Source organism: Suricata suricatta, chromosome 10, assembly GCF_006229205.1.
Source record: "Suricata suricatta isolate VVHF042 chromosome 10, meerkat_22Aug2017_6uvM2_HiC, whole genome shotgun sequence".
Lineage (NCBI taxonomy): Eukaryota > Metazoa > Chordata > Mammalia > Carnivora > Herpestidae > Suricata > Suricata suricatta.
This window is the reverse complement of record NC_043709.1, coordinates 14895619-14915614: the sequence shown is the minus strand read 5'-3', so window position 1 is coordinate 14915614 and position 19996 is coordinate 14895619. Positions and strand designations below refer to the sequence as shown.

Below are 19996 nucleotides of genomic sequence, written 5' to 3'. Positions count from 1 at the left end.
AATTTCCTGAGTTTTTATCTACCTTTTAAGTGAGTGTTATCATTTTGATTTCCACTATCACAACAAGCCTGTTTGCTTTATCTCTCTTCCTCCTCCCCTCATCCTTGGTGACTTTTTTCTTTTCAACCTTTAGAGATAATATGATTTCAGATGAGAGAATATTGATGTTTTAAAGATATCAAAACTAAGATGAAGCAAGTAAATTATAGTTATATAAACTGTATTTGTATAATGTTTTATAAAGAACAGCTATATTTAATCTTTCCAGCATTAACTACATTTAACAAATGGGGACATGAAAGATCAGAGTTTAAAACAGTTTGGGAGAGGGAGGGAGGTAAACCATGAGAGACTCTTTCTTAAATACTAAGAACAAATTGAGGGCTGATGAGGTGGGGAGGGGAGAAGGGAGGTGATGGGCATGGAGAAGAGCACTTGTTGGGGATGAGCACTGGGTGTTACATGGAAACCAACTTGATAATAAACTATAAAAGAAAAAAAATTACTTACGGAAGGTCACATAGCAGACTAATAGTATAGTATTCATACTAACCTTTGTTAAATAAAATTTCTTAATGATAATGCTCACTCAACAAATATTTATTGAGACATAGACTAATGGAATAAAGAGTCTCGAAATAAACCTACACATATATGGTCAACTGATTTATGATACAAGTAACATTGAAGTGCAGTGGGGAAAAGGTGGGCTTTTTAATAAGTTACACTGGATCAATTGCATGAGTGTATGGAAGAAAAACTTATTTAAATCCCTACCTTATACCATACACAAAACATTAATTTGAGATGGGTAAGGACCTTAATATTAAAAAGTAAAATAATAAAGCTTTTAGAAGAAAACAGATTATCTTCATGACTTTATCCTAAACAAGTCAAAGATTTTTATTTTTTTATTTTATTTATTTATTTTTTTAATTTTTTTTAATGTTTTATTTATTTTTGATACAGAGAGAGACAGAGCATGAGAGGGGGAGGGGCAGAGAGAGAAGGAGACACAGAACTGGAAGCAGGCTCCAGGCTCTGAGCTGGCTGTCAGCACAGAGCCCGACGCGGGGCTCGAACCCACGATCGTGAGATCTGACCTGAGCCGAAGTCAGAGGCCCAACCGACTGAGCCACCCAGGCGCCCCAAAGATTTTTAAAGAAGGACAAAATAACCAAATCTTAAAGCAAATGTTGACAATTGGTCTTCATTAAAATGAGCTCATCAAGAGAAGAAAGTAAAAAAAGCAGGCCACCAAATGGGAGAAAATATTTGCAACACATCTATAAATAAAGGACTATCCCAAATACATTAAAAAGTCCTACAAATCCATACAAATAAAGTCAGTCAACCCAGTAGGAAAATAGGCAAAAGGCTTGAACAGGTACTTCACAATAGAGCTATCCAACTGACCAGTAGTTACATGAAAATTCCTTAACCATCAGGAAAGTGCATAATAAAACCATGAGACCACTGCACACCCAGAAGAATGACTAAATTTTAAAAGACTGACAATACCAAGTGTTGACCCAACTGTAGAGCAACTAGTGGGAATATAAATTGATATAAGCACTTTGAAACAGTATTTGGCAGCATATTCTAAAGTTTGACATATGTATAAGACCTATGATGCAGCAAATGAACGTAAGAAAGAACATTCACAGCAGTAGTCTTCAATATAGTCCCAAACTGGAAACAGTCCAAGTGTCCATCAAGACTAGGATGGATAAGTAAATTGTAATATATTCATTATATTTAGCAGTCTTAACCAAACTGTGGTGAAGGATCAGACTTTTTGCCCTTGCTGTCAGAATGAAATTCTTGTATAGTGTGCAATATTACACACAGTGTCAAACTGGAAAAGTTTCTAAATGTTCACTCACACCTTCCACACTCATGGCACTGCATATCAGTAGAACGGGGTGCAGCCCAGCAGTGATCCACAGACTGCATCTCAGCACTGCTCTCAAGTGATGAAAATGAGCACACTGCACCTAAAAACACATGACAACTTGGATGAATCTCACAACCAGACACAAAGGGTCTATATTTTATGATTTCATTCAATTTCATTGTTTCAGTGAAAACAAAAAATCACTAATCTGCAATGTTAGACATTCAGATTACCATTGAGGATGGGGAGATTGTCATTCGAAGAGGCCCTGTGGGGACTTTTGGAGATCTTCATCTCAGCATTGGATCATTTTTGTGTTGGTTATATGGATGTTCTCATTTGTGAAAATTTATCTGGCTGCCCACTTACGACTGGGACTTTTTTTGGTTTTACTTATCATTTAAATTAGAAATTCTTGAACACCTATTAAACACACACACTCTAAACTTGTGATAGATTACTGGAGAAAACAGTGGATAAAGAAATGTGGATAAAGAAATGTGGCATTACAAATTATGATTTTATTAAAGGAATCAGGGGCGCCTGGGTGGCTCAGTCAGTTAAGCGTCCGGCTTCAGCTCAGGTCATGATCTCACGGTTTGTGGGTTCAAGCCCGATAAGGTGGTCAAGGAATGGTCTTTTCTGATGAAATATTTTAGCTGAGACCTGGAATATGAAAAGGAATCAGTGATGTTGAGATTGGAGGCAACAATCCAGGGATTTGACAGTTGTTTTAAGTAGAGAAATAAAGAGAATTAGTGGATTTATAGTAAAGAGGGCATTGTAGACATAGATACAACCTGGGAATTGGTGTTATAAAAGTTGGGACAGGAGGAAATGGGATGGAAACAGGTAGGATTTTGGTTTACAGCTGGGAATAGAAAGACCACAATGGATAGTTTTCCAAGAGGCTTGTCAACATTAGCATGAGAAGAAATTATTGTGGTATCTAGAATAAAGGAAAATCTTGTTTAAAAGGAAGTGCATTCCTAGTTAATTTTCAAAACCGAGGAAAATATTATTTTATTAAGAATTAAGAAATGGAAGACTTCCACATGTGTTTCATGTGCTTCATGTAATTTGGGGTAAACAAAAGTGTATTTACATATTAGAGAATTTTGATTCAGGCATTTGAAAACGGGAGGTAAATGGGACAGTGTTCGTTTCAATCCTGCCAGTCCTAGTCTGGCATTCCACTGACACCTCCCCTTTTCTCTATTCCTTCCCCAACACATGATTATTTTATAATCACTCATTTCAGCTCTATCAGTCTTACCTTTTGTTTCCTTCTTCCCTCATCCTTTCCCCTCACCTTCAAGTGTTTCGTTCCAAGTACTAAGCACTTCCATGTGTATCATCTTCTTTAATCCTTTTATAACCCTAACAGTCTCATATTCGTGGAGATGTGTGGGTGGAAATTTTGGCTCAGAGAAGCTGTATCACTTGTCTAAGGTCACAGCCTAGACTCCAGACTCCAAGTGCAGTGCTTTTTCCATTATGCCATTGAGGCCTTCATCTCTTTCAAATGAACATATGATGATGTTATGCTTAAAATACTGTCATCTGCATTATGAGTAATGAAATTGTGCTCTATTGTTTGTTAGCTTTTATAGGAGACATCTTCTCAGAGGGCTGAGTTATATATATAAATATATGTGTAATACGTGAGTATATTTCACTTTATACAGACTTGAGATTATATATAAAAATAAAGTTAGATTTGAAATTTTTTTATAAAGTTTTTAAATTCTCAAATAGTTTTTGAAGTAATTGGACACTTCCTGAAGTATAGCACCTACAGGTCTCTATTATAATTATCACTTATTTTACATGTCTTCTTAATTACTAAAAATCTGGAAAAACAGAGATATGACCTTGATGCAGTGATTAAAGAAATTATAGTGGCCCAAAATCTTACTAAAAGAAGAGGAGGCAAACTAAGTGATTATTCAAAATTTAGCATATTTCCTACTGCTTGCCTTCTTCTGCCTTTCCCTCTGACTCTCTCTGTGTCTTTAATAACAACGAGTAAACATTGGAAAAATAGGAGATTAAATTCAGATCTCTTGTTTTTCATTGCTTGCTGGTAATTCTGGGGGAACTATCAAGATTTGGGGGAACCAGGAGATTAAGAAGACTCATTAAAATGAAGTTGATAGATTATAGACTTTATTGCTTTTGAAATAAGAAATGAGGCATTAAGGATGTACAACCCATTGTTAAAATATCTGATAGCATTACATCTGTTTGAACTTTCATAAATATTAGTAAACTGGAACAGTATACTATCAAAAGAATCTAGACTTCTGAAAATGGAAAAGATCCTCAGGTGAATTGAGTTTTAAGGTAGAATAGACTAGGAAATGCATGGCGTTTGATCATGTCTCTCTTTGCCTGATATGCCATCAAGGAAGTGGCTAGATCAGCATCTTCTGTTTTTAGCCATTTCTGGAAGTGGCTTTCCATATGAGACAGTAACTATTCACTTAGTATTGAGAATTTTGTCTACAGTATCCTGACTTCTATTATTTATGGTTTAAGGGGACTTTTTAGGCGGACAGATAGTCCATAAGATGACTCCCAGGGATGTAGGAATATACCAGACTCTTGCACTAAGGCATTCAATCTCCAATTTTTCCTCTTGTCTTTTTTATTTGTTGTAGAGTGATTCTCATCAGTTCCGTGTCATGGCAGCTGTCCTTCGCCATTGTTTACTAATTGTAGGTCCAACTGAAGACAAAACAGAAGAGCTGCACAGGTAGGTAACTTCTGTCCTTCAGTGAAGGACATCATTAATTCTTGATGTTTTTATGCATCTAATTTTGTTGTTATGAGCACAGGAAAGTGAAAATATTACAGTAAATCAAGTAATCAGTAAGTCAGAAATCACTACTGTGCCCTGATGACAAATTTTCATTCTGTCCCCTTTGACTTTGTTAAATTGAGTCTCAACAAAGGAAGAAAGTTTGGCATTTGTTGCATTCAACAATAAAACCCAAAACAATAGTAATAATAGCACAGTTCAATAGTTATTGAATAAGGGGGCACCTGAATGGCTCATTTAAGTGTCTGACTTGGGCTCAAGTCATGATCTCACAGTTCGTGAGTTTGAGCTCTGCATTGAGCTCTGTGCTGGCAGCTTAGAGCGTAGAGCCTGCGTGTCTCCCTCTCCCTTCCCTATTCGCATTCTGTTTCTCTCTGTGTGTCACAAAAAAATAAATAAAACATTAAAAAATTTTTTAATAGTTATTGAATACTACGTATGACATTGTGCTAAGGGCTTTATAAAGATTAGCTTCTTTTAATCAGCACACTGCCCTTATGAAGTAGGTACTACTATTTTTCCCTTTCAATAGGTGATGAAATTGGGGCATTGAAAGATAGCAATTTCTCTGAGATCACACAGTCCTATTAAGTGACAGAGCTTGGATTTGAACCCTGCTTTTAATTACTACACTCAAACCAATGTTCCTACTAATTTCATTGTAAAAGTACTTACCAAAAAGTATATCTTAAGCAATGTGCATTAATTAAATTTTAAAAACCTATTATCAGAATTGGGTCACAGTCTCAAGTATTAATATGTAAAAAATAGTTCAACTTTTGTGTCTTGCCTGTTGGACAGTTGTTAAAATGTATCACTCTCTGAGAACTGAGTTAAAACATTTTTCTCCCTCTCTTACTTTCTATTCTAGATCAAATTTGTAGTAACAACACTTCTGATCTTAACATAAGACTGCTTATGGTGCTTTATTCTTTAAGAATATAAATGACATTTTAAACCACTCAAATTCAAATCTGCAAACAAATAACTTTGGCATTAATATTCCTTTTACAAATAAACTTGAAATTGAGTTCTTCTTCATAGCTTATGAGCATTTACAATATTCTTTTTCCAAAATATGGCTTAAGTAAAACTTCATAGAAATACAACCAGAGTGTAAAAATGAAACATAACCTTAATTATTATTTTTCAATCAAATTCTTATTATTTTATGATCAGCAGTCTATTATTTGATATTGTACTGAGTTTGTTGGTAGGTTATCTTTATGTACTCTGCCTTGCAAACATCAAAGGATTATTTTCTTCACAATTAAAAAGTGTGATTTTTTTTTTCTTCAGCTAGAGATCAAAAGTCCCTTTAATTTTATTTTGAGACAGTACCTTTAAAAATAACCAGATTAAAGGTGGCTCAGTTGGTTAAGCCTCCGACTTCGGCTCAGGTCAGATCTCATGTTCATGGGTTCAAGTCCTGCGTCGGGCTCTGTGCTGACAGCTAGCTCAGAGCCTGGAGCCTGCTTCCTGTTCTGTGTCTCCTTCTCTCTCTGCCCCTCCCCCTCTCATGCTCTGTCTCTCTCTGTATCAAAAATAAATAAAACATTAAAAATTTTTTAAAATCAGATTAAGTGCAATAAATCATAACCACTAAGATTTTATTAAGGATTTTGACTTAATATAAATTTTTTTCATAATCAAGAGACACTACAAATACAGATACTAAAACTTCTTAAAAATGGACTTATAGAAAGCCCAAGAGTAAATTGATGGCTTTTTTTTTTTAAATCAGATATCATAAGTTAATTAGTATTCATACAAGAATGTGAGGAGAGGGGTGTCTGGGTGGCTCAGTCAGTTAAGTGGCTGACTTGATTTCAGCTCAGGTCATGATCTCACATTTCATGAGAATGAACCCTGCATCGTGCTCTGTGGTGACAGCAAGGAGCCTGCTTGGGATTCTCTCTCTCCCTCGCTCTCTCTTCCCCTTCCTCCCTTCCATTCTGGTTCTCTCTCAAAATAAATAAACTTAAAGAGAAAAGAATGCGAGGAGAAAGTGTTTGGAGAATTGTTACACTAGTTACAAAAACATTGCTAAGGATTTCTCTGATAAATTCAATATATTTTTTAAGTTTATTTACTTGTTTTAGAGAGAGAGAGAGCGAGCACTCATATGCATAAATGGGGGAGGGACAGAGAAAGAGGAGGAGAGAGAGAATCCCAATCAAGATCCATGCTGTCAACGCAGAGCCCAACTCAGGGCTCCATCCTATGACCGTGTGATCATGACCCAAGCCAAAATCAAGAGTTAGACATTTAAAATTTTTTTTTTATTGCTTTTTATTTTATTTTTGAGAGACAGAGAGAGACAGCTGGAGCAGGGGAGGGTCAGAGAGAGAGGGAGACACAGAATCCGAAACAGGCTCCAGGCTCTGAGCTGGCTCTCAGCACAGAGCCCTATGCGGGGCTCGAACCCACGAACCGTGAGATCTGACCTGAGCCGAAGCCGAACGCTTAACCAACTGAGCCACCCAGGCGCCCCAAGAGTTAGACATTTTAATTGACTGAGCCACCCAACTGCCCCTGATAAATTTAATATTTTAACACAACACCCAGTATTTGTCTAAAGAGAGCAAGAAGAGAGGTTTTAAAAATAAAATTTTTTAAAAAGTAATTAGATTTCTTTATTTTCCTAATGATATTATTTGCTTTAAATATTCTTAAATAAATTTTGAAGATATTTTTCTTTAAATTTGCTTTTATCTTAAAAGTTGCTCTGATAAATATCTATTAGCTACACTGTAAATAAGAAGGGATATCCCAAGAGCCATAGACAGGATATAGGAGTACTTCCCAGAGGCTTTCCTAGGAGATTGAGGTTGTTGATGACAGTTTATCTGGAATGGCCCTGCTTGTCCCTTTAATCAGAATTAAAGTGATTAGTATCAGTGGAGAGGAATGACTCTAGGCTAAGCCATTTAAATACAGAGAAAACTGCTTTAACCTCAGCAAGCTATTTTAGGAAACTTACTAGTATTGTAAGACCTACTAAATTCTGCTTATTTGTAGTGGCCCTGAAAATCGTATGTGTGTTTAAGACAAAGTTAAAACAAAAAAATCAGAATGTTTTTCAAAGTAATATTTTGTTTCATTTTTTAAGTTATTTTCTAAGTTTGTTTTTCTTTTTCTTTTTGACTTAAGGACAAATACGGTGAAGTAGGTAAACCTGAATAGTATGTGATTACACATTATCATCAAACTCAAAGAGCTGGAGTAATGATTCAATAAGAAATCAGTACAGAGCTGTGTCCCTGGCACTGAGGACCTGGCAGCTGGGAGGGCTGCCGCTCCCACTTGTGTAACAGTATTATAATAAGCACACTGGCTTTTAGAGCCAATGTTTAGTTCCAACTCTCTTCTTAAATGTTGGTTTTTGATTTGGATATTTTGTTTAGGAACTTGTTTCTGTGTATAGCCTGTGATCATATAGAGAAATCTATTTTCCAGTCATCTGAGCTTTTCTCTCTATGATAAATGCACGTCAGGAACCTCCTCGGCTCCTCCAGGAGACTAGTGAGTCAAAAAATACCTTGGCAACAGCTTTTTCTGATCTGCTGTCTCTGTAAGACAGTGTGCCCTTTTTTCCCCACCCCCAGAGCAATGAAGAGGACACAGACACTGAGATAAAATGAGTTGGCTCACACGGACAGCTGACCTTAACCTTTCTTTCCACTAATCAGTGTGTGAGATGGTTTTAAAAATCTATTTATTCTATTTCATTTCCTTTTGTCTATACTTAAAGTAGCAAGTTGATTTGAGCCATCTTTTTTGCTACATTAAAGAACACATCCTAATTCTGTTAATCTCTGCTATCTTCCTGAAAGTATTTTCAACCCTCTTGACCATAATCAGTAAGCTTTTTACATAAATAGCCAAAAACAGTTGCATGTGGATGTGGTTGTTGTTTCGTTTTATTTTAGAAGTGGGGAGATAGGGATGCCTAAGTGCTGGATAGTTGAGGAGATGGGAGGGAAGGACCGGATCTGATTTAATTTCTTTTAGCCTCTCAATCTGATTTCTTTCACTTAGAACACTAGCATCTACAAAATGTTTTCTCTCTCTTTTTTTTTTCTGAACCCAAGAGCTGGTGTGTCTTTAAAAAGTACTGATTACCTTCCTGCCTTTTTTGTTGTTTCTTTATTTTATTTATTTATTATGAGAGAGAGTGAGGATGAGTGGGGGAGGAGCAGAGAAAAGAAGAGAGAGAATCCCAAGCAGGCTCCATGCTATCAGCACAGAGCCCAGCATGGGACTCTATCTCATGAACCATAAGATCATGACCTGAATTGAAATCAAGTCAGAGGCTTAACTGACTGAACCACCCAGGTGCCCCATGTTGTTGTTTCTTTGTTTAGGCCAATTTATTTTATCTCACATATTGAAGTACCTAATGATATCTATGATAATGCTAAGTTAAGCATATGCCTTTTTTTCCAGCTTTCATGAGCCATAATTGACATGCAACATTGTTTAAGGTGTACAGGGGTGTTGCTTTGATACACTTATCAAATGATTACCACGGCAGCATTAGCTACACATAATGTTTTACACATGGCCGACTTTCAGTAAATGTTTGAAAATTGAAGGGAGAGAAGATGGGGGAATGGGTAAAATAGGTGAAGGGGGGATTAAGAGCTACAAGCTTCCAGTTATAAAATAAATAAGTCACAGTGATGAAAAGTACAACATAGGGAATATAGTCAATAATATTGTAATAATGTTTACTGACAGGTGCTAACTACAATTATCCTGGTGAGCACTGAATAACATAGAATTGTTGAATCACTATGTTGTACACCGGAAACTAATATAATATTGTATTTCAATTATACTTCAATACAAATTCTTATAAGTTTGAAAATTGGATGATTTCATTTTGGCTTGTATTTGTTAACTGAGCACTTACTATATGTTAGGCACTATGTTGAACTCAAGGACAACAAAGATGAATACAGTACAAATCTCTGTGCTCCAGGGCTCACCAACTAGAGGCAAAACAGACATGAAAGTAATTAAGTGCAGTTATTTTGATGAGTGCTGTGTCAGACATGAATAAGCCTATGTAGGAATACAGAAAACAAGATTTTACTCTGGAGAGACCAAGGAAAGGGGGTCTTATTTTATTTTTTTGTTATTAAACCTCCTAGCTCTTTTACTTGATTCTTACTGCAAATTAACACTTATGTAGGTGAACAGATATTTTCTGAACTGTCACTGAGCACCATGCTAGGTGCTTGGAGGGCTCCACAGTGCATGATCCAGAGGAACATACAATCTAAATGAGGAGACAAGACATAAATATTATGAAAAGTTAAATAACAACTCAAGACCATAATAGAAGAACTATCACAAGATAGTTTTTGAGTATTATCCCAGTGAATTAATTATCCAAATAGTAACTGCTAGTAGAATTTAAAGGACAAGCTTGCTGTGGTCTAGCATGATGAAGAAAGTCTTTTTTCCTCATACTATACCTATTCCCCATCCTCATCTGGACCTCTGGTCTCCTGGTGATTCCTTTTTCTTCTCCCTATAAGCCCCCATAGGTTTACTTTCTTCTCTTTCCACTCTAAAGAAAGCATTGGTTCATCATTTCAACCTGTCTGTACACCTTCATTTTCACGTCCTGCCAGTCTTGAAGCACCCAACCCCAGATCTGTCAGACCACCCACTTCTTCCACTTCTAAACTCAGGCTGCTCAGTCTTGTGGGACAGTTTTACCTAACCCAACAGATTGGTCTGTCCTGTCTGCTGCATGCATGCAAGAGTTGTTTCTTGAAAAGCAAATCTCTGTTTAGAATTCTCTCATGGCTCCCCACTGTCTTTATGTTTCAGAGCAAACTTCTATTGTTATTTTGCATTTATTAAAGATCTGTAGCCTTTTCAGGGAAATATGTGTCTCCCTGGCTTCTGCGCCTCTCCTTTGCCAGAATAACTGTTGTTTAAGGTCACCAGTAGCCCATCTGGCCATAACATACGTCTCATGGCAATCCCTTTTATAATACCCCTGCCCACTCCATTCACACATACATGTACTTTTCTGGTTTCATTGCCTGCTTAGGCCCCTCCTTTAGAGGTGTTATCCTTTGCTTTACACTGTATACTTAGCACTTACCACAAGGCATAGTAAATATTTGTTGAGAATGAAGGGAAGTTCGAGCTAGTCTTAAAGAATGAGAACATTCTAGGCAAGAGAAAACATAGTCAAATACAGAAATGAGTATGTGTCTATGGCACATTTAGAGAACAATGACCAGGTTGCTGTGGGTTAAAAAGATATGCTTTGCAGAGAGCAGCATTCAGGGTCTTTCTATCCATATCTTATCCAGTTTTCCTGACACTTCTCACCTGCTCCTACTCTAGTCTTCTCTTGCTCTTTACAGCAAAATTCCTCCACCTGTTGACTCTCTGGTTCCTCTACTGTTCTCTCTTGAATTTGGTCTTCTCATGCTTTAATTCCACTGCCCGTACCGGAATGGCTATTATTGAGGTCACTACTGATTTCTGTGGTGCTAATCCAATAGACATTTGTCATTTGTCATCTTGCTTGTTTGCCCACATCATTTGACCAGGTGATCAGTCCATTCTTGCTTATATACTTTCTTGCAGGACACCAACCTTTCTTGGTTTTCTTCCTACCTCAGTAGTTGTAATTTCCTCAACTCAGCCTTAGCCAATAGAGTGCCCCAGGTTCAGCCCTCATAGTCTTTCAGTCCACACTCACGCCTCACTGACCTGATCCCATCTTTTATCCTTAAACATCGTCCACATGCTAATGACTTCTCAGTATCTGTCTCTAATCCAGACCTCCAACCCTGAACTCCAGACTCTCATAGCTAACTTTCTATTAACATCTCCACTTGGAAGTCTAATAGATAACCCAAACTTAACATATCCAAAATTAAACTCTAAATCTTCCCCTAAAAAGCTGCTTCTCCTGCAGCACTTCCCATTTCAGTTTATGACAACTCCAGCTTTCCACTTGCTAAGGCTGGAACCTTAAGTTCTTCCAATTTACAAGTAGCCTGTCAAGAAATGTCCTGTAAAATGAATCCCGATGTAACCACTTCACTGTTAGCATGTTCAATCACCTGAATTATTATAGTAACATCCTGATTCTCCTCACCTTTGATGTCCTACCATCTGTTCTCAATACAGTAGTTAGAGTGACCCTTTTAAGATAAAGTAGAGTATATCACCATGAAAAACCCTATAGTGGTTCCTTTTTCACTCAGAATAAAATTAAGTTGTAATAGCCTGCAAGACTAATCTGGCCTGTACCTATCTGAGCTCCTGTCCTACTCTGTTTCCTGTATATCGTAGTTCAGCAGAACCAACTTTCTTATAGTTCTTCAGTCATGCTGCTGCTTCTACCTTGGGGCCTTTGCTCCTGCTTTTCTTTCTGAAATGCTCTTTCCTCACATAGTCACATGGCTCATTTCCTAACTTTCTTTAAGTCTTTGCTTCAGTGACACCATTTTATTATTTTTTTTAATGTTTGTTTATTTTTGAGAGAAAGAGACAGAGTGTGAGCAGGGGAGGGGACATAGAGAGAAGGAGACAGAATTTGAAGCAGGCTTCAGGCTCACAGCTGTTAGCACAGAGCAAGATGCAGGGCTCAAACCCATGAACCATGAGATCATGACCTGAGCCAAAGTTGGATGCTCAGCCAGCTGAGCCACCCAAGTGCCCCTTAAATGACACCATTTTAGTGAGGACTACCCTAACCACTCTATTCAAAATTATAACACATATTTTTCTATCTTACCCTCTGGGGTTTCCCCCCAGGTCACTTAACACCTTCTGTATGCCTTCTATTCAGTCATCTTATTTGTTTTATTTACTTTTCTGACAGTTCTCTCCATGCTGGAAAATAAGCTCCATTAAGGCATGGATTTGTCTTTTTCTTCATAAAACAATACCTGACACAAGTAATTAATAATTACTGAATTGAGCTAGAATAAAGGTAGGAATTTCCATCTGAAAGTCTTTTGGAGATCTTAAGTTTCATTTAAGTAAATTCTCTAGCCATGAAGAAAAGATTTGTGAGCTCCAAATATAAAGAAGATACATTTGAACCAAGAAAGATTTGTTAATGGCTGTAGGTCTGCATGTACCGTTATCATGCTCCTCATTGTCATTTGGTATTAAATTATGTGTAGTCCAGTGATTAATACAGGACTGGATTTTAGATTGCCTTCCCTCTCTCACAACTAACAAGGCTTTAATCAGGGCATTAAGGAGCTCTAAATAGGCATTGCTTTTGAATCTGCATATCAGGAGGGGGCTGGGAGCATGAGTAGGAGGATGTCATGTCCCAGTGATTAATGATCTCTAGGAAGCTGAAAAGGGGAGAGTAATATACACAGTATTTCTACCCCCTGGAGTAGGAATGCAAACACCATTGTGCAGATCTGCGCATAGTCACTGACTTCCTGGTAGCTGGAGAATTTCATACACTCTTCTACCACAAATAAAACTGTCAGAGAAGTGACAGAGCTCAAAAAGCTGGCCTTCCTTACTTAAAAAGAATAGCTCAAACACAGTGAGCCAGAAAATTAATTTTGTAGTTGTTTGGAAACCTAGTTGTTTAATAAGAAATGAGAAAATGGGAACTTTTCTTGAAAAGCCTAAAAGTTTCAAATATTTGTTGCATCAAACTCAGCATTTGGTTTCTTAAATTTACTGGATTCCTGGAAACTATTTATTTTAAATGAATTTAAAGGAAAACATTCCCTTGTAATGAAATGCACTGTCTTAAACTTTTCAGTGTGTTCTTTATGGTAGATTTAGAGAATCATCCTATCAACAGATTCCTGTGCCTGTTGCTCTAAGTGTTGAAAAAAAATCCTGACATTTCACAATGGCTTATACAGTTTTAAGAAAGTAATAATATGGTAGAGTTTTTTTGTTTTGTTGTTTCCATCTCCAGTGAATCTATGATATTTAATAACAGTTTCCAAATGCTTAAGTCAGAAGGGAAACATTTTTAACTCTAGATAAGGAACTACAGATATTTGCAAAAATTTTTAAAAGAAAGTTTGTGGAAAGCATTGTATTTCAACCAATTGTGATTATTTACAAATAAGCAAAATTAAGGCTTTATTTAATAGTAGCGGTGGTAATCACAGCAGCAGTGACAGATTTTTAGTGGGGACCTCCAAATAACTTGTATTTTACCATGAACCATTCATTCCTAAGACTTGTTATTTTTTGTTCTTGGTTCAGATATTTTTAATACCCTTTACATCATTACTCATTGTTCTGCATTGTCTAATTTTCAAACTTTGATTTTTTTATATTTTTCCCATAATGTAAAAAGAAAGGAAGGAAATACTCATTCTCTGGAAAATGAGAGCCACACTGCAGACTAAGGAAAGAAAAAATTTTATATTTTATTTCTGTTTGGTTGTTGTTTACTCTGTTTTATTTTTGAGGGTGTCACTAGAATCTAAATTAAAAGGAACTACTGTGGTCTAAATTAAGGCAGCATCAGATAGAATAAGCCCTGAGTTTGGTTTCCAAGTGGTTAGACTTTTCAATTGCATTTGCAAGAGTTTATTTTTAGTCAGGATGTGGTTATTTTTAGATCTGCTTCTCTGTCACTAGGAAATGTAATGCCTGTCTTTCCATTGTTGTTTATCAGGAAGTTCTGAGGCACAGGCTTATAAAATCCAGTTAGCCGAGAACACTGCCTGTCCTTTTAGATGAAAGAATGTGAAATAATCCTTGAAGGAAAATCTGTTAATTGAGAACATGTCTAATTTTTTAAATTATTAGTGTCACTTTAATCTCTTACACTGTGAGCAACAGACCAGGATTTTAGGGAACACCAAAAACACAAGGTTTGGGTTCCCCCTACTGGTGTGCGTCCCAGGTGCACGTGTTCCGTAATACCTAGGGGAAAGAGATTTGAAACGGCTATCTGGGCCTCTTTTAAAGAGACCTGGTGATGAGGAAAGGAAGAAAAACCACAATGACCTATTTTCTGATAATGTCTTTTAAAAAATTAGATGATCTAAAAATTTTATTTTTTTACACCTAGAAAGACCAGCACTTAATCCTGTAATATTTGGTTTTTTAATGTTGTTGCCTCTGTGATAAGCTGCTTATATCCAGCTTCTCAAATGCTTTATGTTGTAATCTAAGGAATAATAAGACACCAGTGGCTTCACAAAAGGATTTTAAACCCCAACAGGGAAAAAAAGCTAGCATTGTGTCATGATAAAATTAAAGAGATGGTGTTAAAGCTCACTAATTCCTATTTTAGCATTTCAGAAAGTGACAGGACATCATGTTATTGTGTATGTCCATTTAACATCTGTTCTTTCTAATTTGTCATATGTGTATTTAAAACTGTTCCCTTTATTTTCTGTCTCTTAGTAAACGCCAGGTAATATTAAAGGCTCGTTTTGAAAAAGAAAAATTTTAATTGACTTCTAAAAGTCATTTCTTAACTTCTTATTATGTTTGCATCATAAAGGACTATTCAATGAAATTAAAATATTGTGTTTTTAAATTGCTTTTCAGCAATGCAGTCAACCTTTTAAGCAATGTTCCGGTCTCTTGTTTGGATGTTCTTATTTGTCCATTAACCCATGAAGAAACAGCCCAAGAGGCAACGACTCTAGATGAACTGCCCAATGATAAACCAGCTGAGAAAGAAACTGTTTTGAAAAACAATACCATGGTATACAATGGTATGAATATGGAAGCCATTCACGTTTTACTCAATTTTATGGAGAAGAGAATAGACAAGGTAAGGCTGATAAAATGGAGGCCTTTGGAAGATGTTTCTAAAGAATGTAAATGTGCCATTTATACCAACATCACAGAACATGATTTTTAAATTTAACCTTTTATTTTATAGCTGACATATTGCATAATTGTACTCTGGAAATTATTTTATTACAATATATGATTAGTTGCTAAAACCAAGTCAATTTATTTGTTTAGAGCCAAAAAATTTGTTGATGCAACACCAGAATTGTGACTAGTGCCTGAAAGTGAAGGAAAAATTAATTACTTTTCCGTGTAGGCATTTTTTAAGACCTAGAAGTAAAAATTATTTGCCCACAAAACCTGATCATATTTTACATAATATCTAAACGCTATCTTTTTTTAAAATATCAACTTTTCATGTGTTGTGAGCTGCTTATTTTCCCTTGTCTGTCACTTGCTTTATCTGGTAACTATATTAAAAGGCAGCAGGATAGTGTGGGTGGGTCATCAAAACCTTTGCCTTATTTAAACCCATTGGCTGAGCCAGAGAGGACCACACAAAATGTAGGAAAATCCAGGAAGGATGAAAATGGGCATTAATAAACATGAAGATAACTGATGGAATGAAAACATTGTTAGGAGAATAATTTCTTAAATGGTGTATAAAGCTTTGGTAACATAAAATGTCTCCCCCACCAAAAAAGGAGTATAAATATACTTAGTTATATAGAGGAAAGTAACACTGTTGGAAACTAATGCAGTATTCTGATTTTCTTTATAGGGAAGCAGCTATAGAGAAGGTCTAACTCCAGTTCTCAGCTTATTAACAGAATGTTCCCGAGCCCATCGAAACATCAGAAAATTTCTCAAAGATCAGGTAACTGTTTAATGCATATTACATTTCATAGTTAATCTTCTTTATGCAGTTTTTAAAAATAGAATTAATGAGTTGCTTTCTTTCATAATGGTTTTCTTTCATAAAATCCGAAAGTCAAAAAAGTTGGTTTTAATCTTTGAAATCTTCCTAATACAGAAAAAAGTGTTTGTGTTTATTTTTCTGAGTCATTCCTTCATTTAATTCAACTAATAGTTGAGATCTACTTTGTGCTCTGTTCTAAGCATTGTTGTAAGCACTGAAAGACAGATGAAGTCTTTGCCTTGTGGAGTTTACCTTACAGTCAGAGAACAAAAAGTAAATGAATATGTTATAATGGCAAGTAGTGATGTGTTCTGAAGAGACAGCAGGGGAAGGGGAGATTTAGGAGAAGGAGGAGGGTCTTTCTGAGAAAATAACATTTGAGCAAAAACTTTGATAAATAAGAAAAAGATCTCTGAGAAAATCTGGAAGAGGAATGTAGAGAGAACATGTTGTAGAGAACACGTTCTGAGTTCCAAGGGTGAGAGGACACCTTGGTGTGCTTGTGGAAGAGCAAGGGGGCTAGACCAGATCGACAAGGAGAGTGGTTGATGAAGTAAAAGTTAAGCAAGAACCAAATAGCCTGAGGTTCTATAGAACTTTTGATTCTCTTCTAAGTGAGATAGGCAAGCATTGGACCATTGTGAAAAGGGGACTTGAATGAAGGGGACCTTGTTTATATTTTAAGATACTCTGGCTAGTATATATAGGATAGACTAGGGGAATGTGAGTAGATACAAGGAGGCCAGCTGAAAAGAGAGCTGATGGTGAAGGTTTGGGGTAGGATGACAGTAGGCTTTGTGGTAAGGATTCTTTCTACCACTGCGTTTTCTGCTCATCTGCTCATATCACCATAACCTTTGCCTCCCTTTCTATCATGAGTGAATTGTCCCTGCATTATTCAGTGGCCAGCCTTTCCTTGTGTCCCAGATCCCTTTCCTTCTCACCTTCTTCCTCTCTTCCTTCTCTTATTTCCTCTCTTCTTATGTTAATCTTTTTTTTTTTTTTTAACGTACTGGGTCATTTCTGTCTTCATCCAAACACATCTTTCATCTTAAAAACAAAAAAAAAACACCTTCTCCTAATTCCAGTTCTTAAGCTCCCTCCCTATTACTCTGCTCTTCTTAATGCAGTTTTCCTCAGAACACTTTTCTATACTCACCTTCTCAATTTTTTTACTCATCTTTAATTCTCTCCTTCACCTGCTATAATTAGGCTTTTCACTCCACTGCGAAGGCACTCATCAAAAATCATCAACCCAGTAATGCCAAATCTAATAGTTCTCAAACCTTTTTTCTTTAATTCCCCAATGTATTTTGATGTAACTGAGTTTTCTCTCCTTCTTGAAATACTTTCTTCACTTGGTTTCTAGGACACAATAGGGAACTTTTTTTGCAATGTTTGAGTGCCCCAAGGCAATATTGTCTTTGTCTCCATTTCCACTCCCTTGGTGATCTCATTCAGCAGTCATGGTTCTGAAAATCTTCTGAATGCTGATGACTCCCAAATTTATGTCCCTAGCCCTGACCTGCCCCCTGTGCTCCAGATGGATGTAACAGGCTGCCTATTCATCTCCTCCCCTTAGATATGTAGTAGGTATCTTAAGTTTAACACTTCGCCAGCTAAGCTCTTGATTTCCTATCCCTTCACCCTGTTTCTTTCCTTCTTTCCACATTTCAATGCATAGTACAACCATTTACTCCACTGCTCATTTTTTGCCGTATAGAATTTCCCTTATTAAATGAACCAGCTTCATTTCCCCCCCTTTATGTTTATGATCAAGATTTAGTAAGCACCTTGCCATATGTGCAATACATTAATAGGTACTGCTGCTCAGGAGAAATTAGAAAGTAGAGACTCTATCTTTGAGGAATTCAGTCCATTGGAAGAAGAGAGTAGTACCATGAAAGCATGAATAATCATTTAAGCCAAATAAATTAGTTAATTAATGAACTAAAATCATTTCCAATTTGATTATTTTAAGACATTCTACTGTGACTAGGAGGACTTGGTGAATAATAAATGAAAAATATTTTGAGTTTTCTATATTTTAGCTTTTTTCACATAGGAGATCCAGGTTCACCTGAACTGTTTAGATTTTGCTATCTCTGACCAGGATAGCCAAAAAAGCCAGTTCTTTAAACAACTTCTTTATATGAAGGCCTTGAGCCACATATTATGTGGATCCAAAGATTATGAGACTCACTTTTTGTCCTTAAAGAGGCACTACAGTATAAAGAGATGAGACATGACAAGTAAAGATCACTAAAGATACAAGCCACACACACAAAAAAAATCAACTTTCCTCCTGAAAAAGATCCACTCTAAACTATGATGATTAAGAAAGGTACAACATAAAGTAACAGGTGGTTAGTTTTGGTAATTGTGTAAATGGAATGATAGCTAATTATTACACCCTGATTTATTATTACCTGATTAAACCCAACTCATCCATACCCAAAGGAATTGGTCTTAACTATTGAGGCAGGTAGAAAGAGAACAGATAGTAGAAAGTACTGACCCAGGTTGGGTTAGTCTGTGGAGAGGTTTACAGAAGAGATGAGGAGTATGTGGATTTGAAAGAAGAGATGGCCAAGATTTGTCAAAATAAAACATTTGTTGGAAGCTAGTACTTGGGAGGAAATAGAATGAGTCTGTGCAAGTGCAGTTTGGGAGTGGTATGTAACAGTGAAAGCAACAAACGTATGTTTAAAAAATTTCATTTTAAGAAACCCAAAACATAGCTAACAAAATTTTGGAGTGATAACCTTTGTTAATAGATTCTTTATTCTGGAACAGTAGACACATACTACATGAAATCACTTGTTGGATGTCTCATTCTTCTCCACATTCAGTATATAGAGACCATATAAAACTCAATATGGTTGGCCGAGTCAAATAAGGATTTATTGTGCAGTGACTTTTGCCTGTAGAGCACAGAGATCATGGTGCTCTACCCTATCAGAAATATTGAATATGGGTTCTGTAAACGCTTTGGTAGATTATTAATTTTCTGAGATTTAGTTTCCATTTGTGCTCACAGCTGCTATCTCCAGTGTCTCCAGTACCTCCTGATACAGGATAGGCATTCAGTGTAGAAATCCATCCAGTCGAATGGATTAAATAAAATAATACACATGTGAAGGGTCCAGCACAGTAAATTATTATTTCACTTTGTTTTTATCCTCATTTCCTACCATAGTGCCTAGGTTATAGAGGCACTTTTAAGATATTTGAGGGGTGCCTGACTGATTCAGTCGGTAGAATATCCAACTCTTGACCTTAGGGTTGTAAATTCGAGCCTCATGTTGGGTGTAGAGATTTTTTAAAATACAGTCTTTAAAAGAAGATATTTGAATTCATTCATTCTTCCTTCAATCAGCAAATACTTACGGGACACCTGTAATATGCCATGCACTGAGAGCAGTAAACAGAACAGAAAGAAAACCCTGCCTCCATGGCACTGACTCTTGTGGAAGAAGGCCAACAGTAAAGAAAAAAATAGACTGTATCAGGTGGTGATGAGTGCAGTGAGGAAGATTAAAGTGGTGGTGGTGAGGGGGTGATGCACAAAAACAGAATGTTCAAAGTTCGTCATATAGGGTGGTCAGGAAATGTCTTCCTG

At 36.5% G+C, this 19996-nt stretch overlaps 1 protein-coding gene across 6 annotated transcripts in view; it reads left to right on the top strand.

Annotated features, from left to right (window-relative positions):
• The window catches only part of RIC8B (RIC8 guanine nucleotide exchange factor B), a 98779-nt gene that overhangs the window by 42770 nt on the left and 36013 nt on the right, over nt 1-19996 (top strand). For all 6 annotated transcript variants that reach the window (XR_003914022.1, XR_003914020.1, XR_003914021.1 and 3 more), the window contains exons 4-6: nt 4561-4655; nt 15264-15492; nt 16237-16332. Coding sequence is in view for 3 of the 6 variants with exons in the window: in XM_029953175.1 (XP_029809035.1) it covers nt 4561-4655; nt 15264-15492; nt 16237-16332 (420 nt within the window). In the remaining 3 variants the exon portion in view is untranslated. The remainder of the gene's footprint in view (nt 1-4560; nt 4656-15263; nt 15493-16236; nt 16333-19996) is intronic.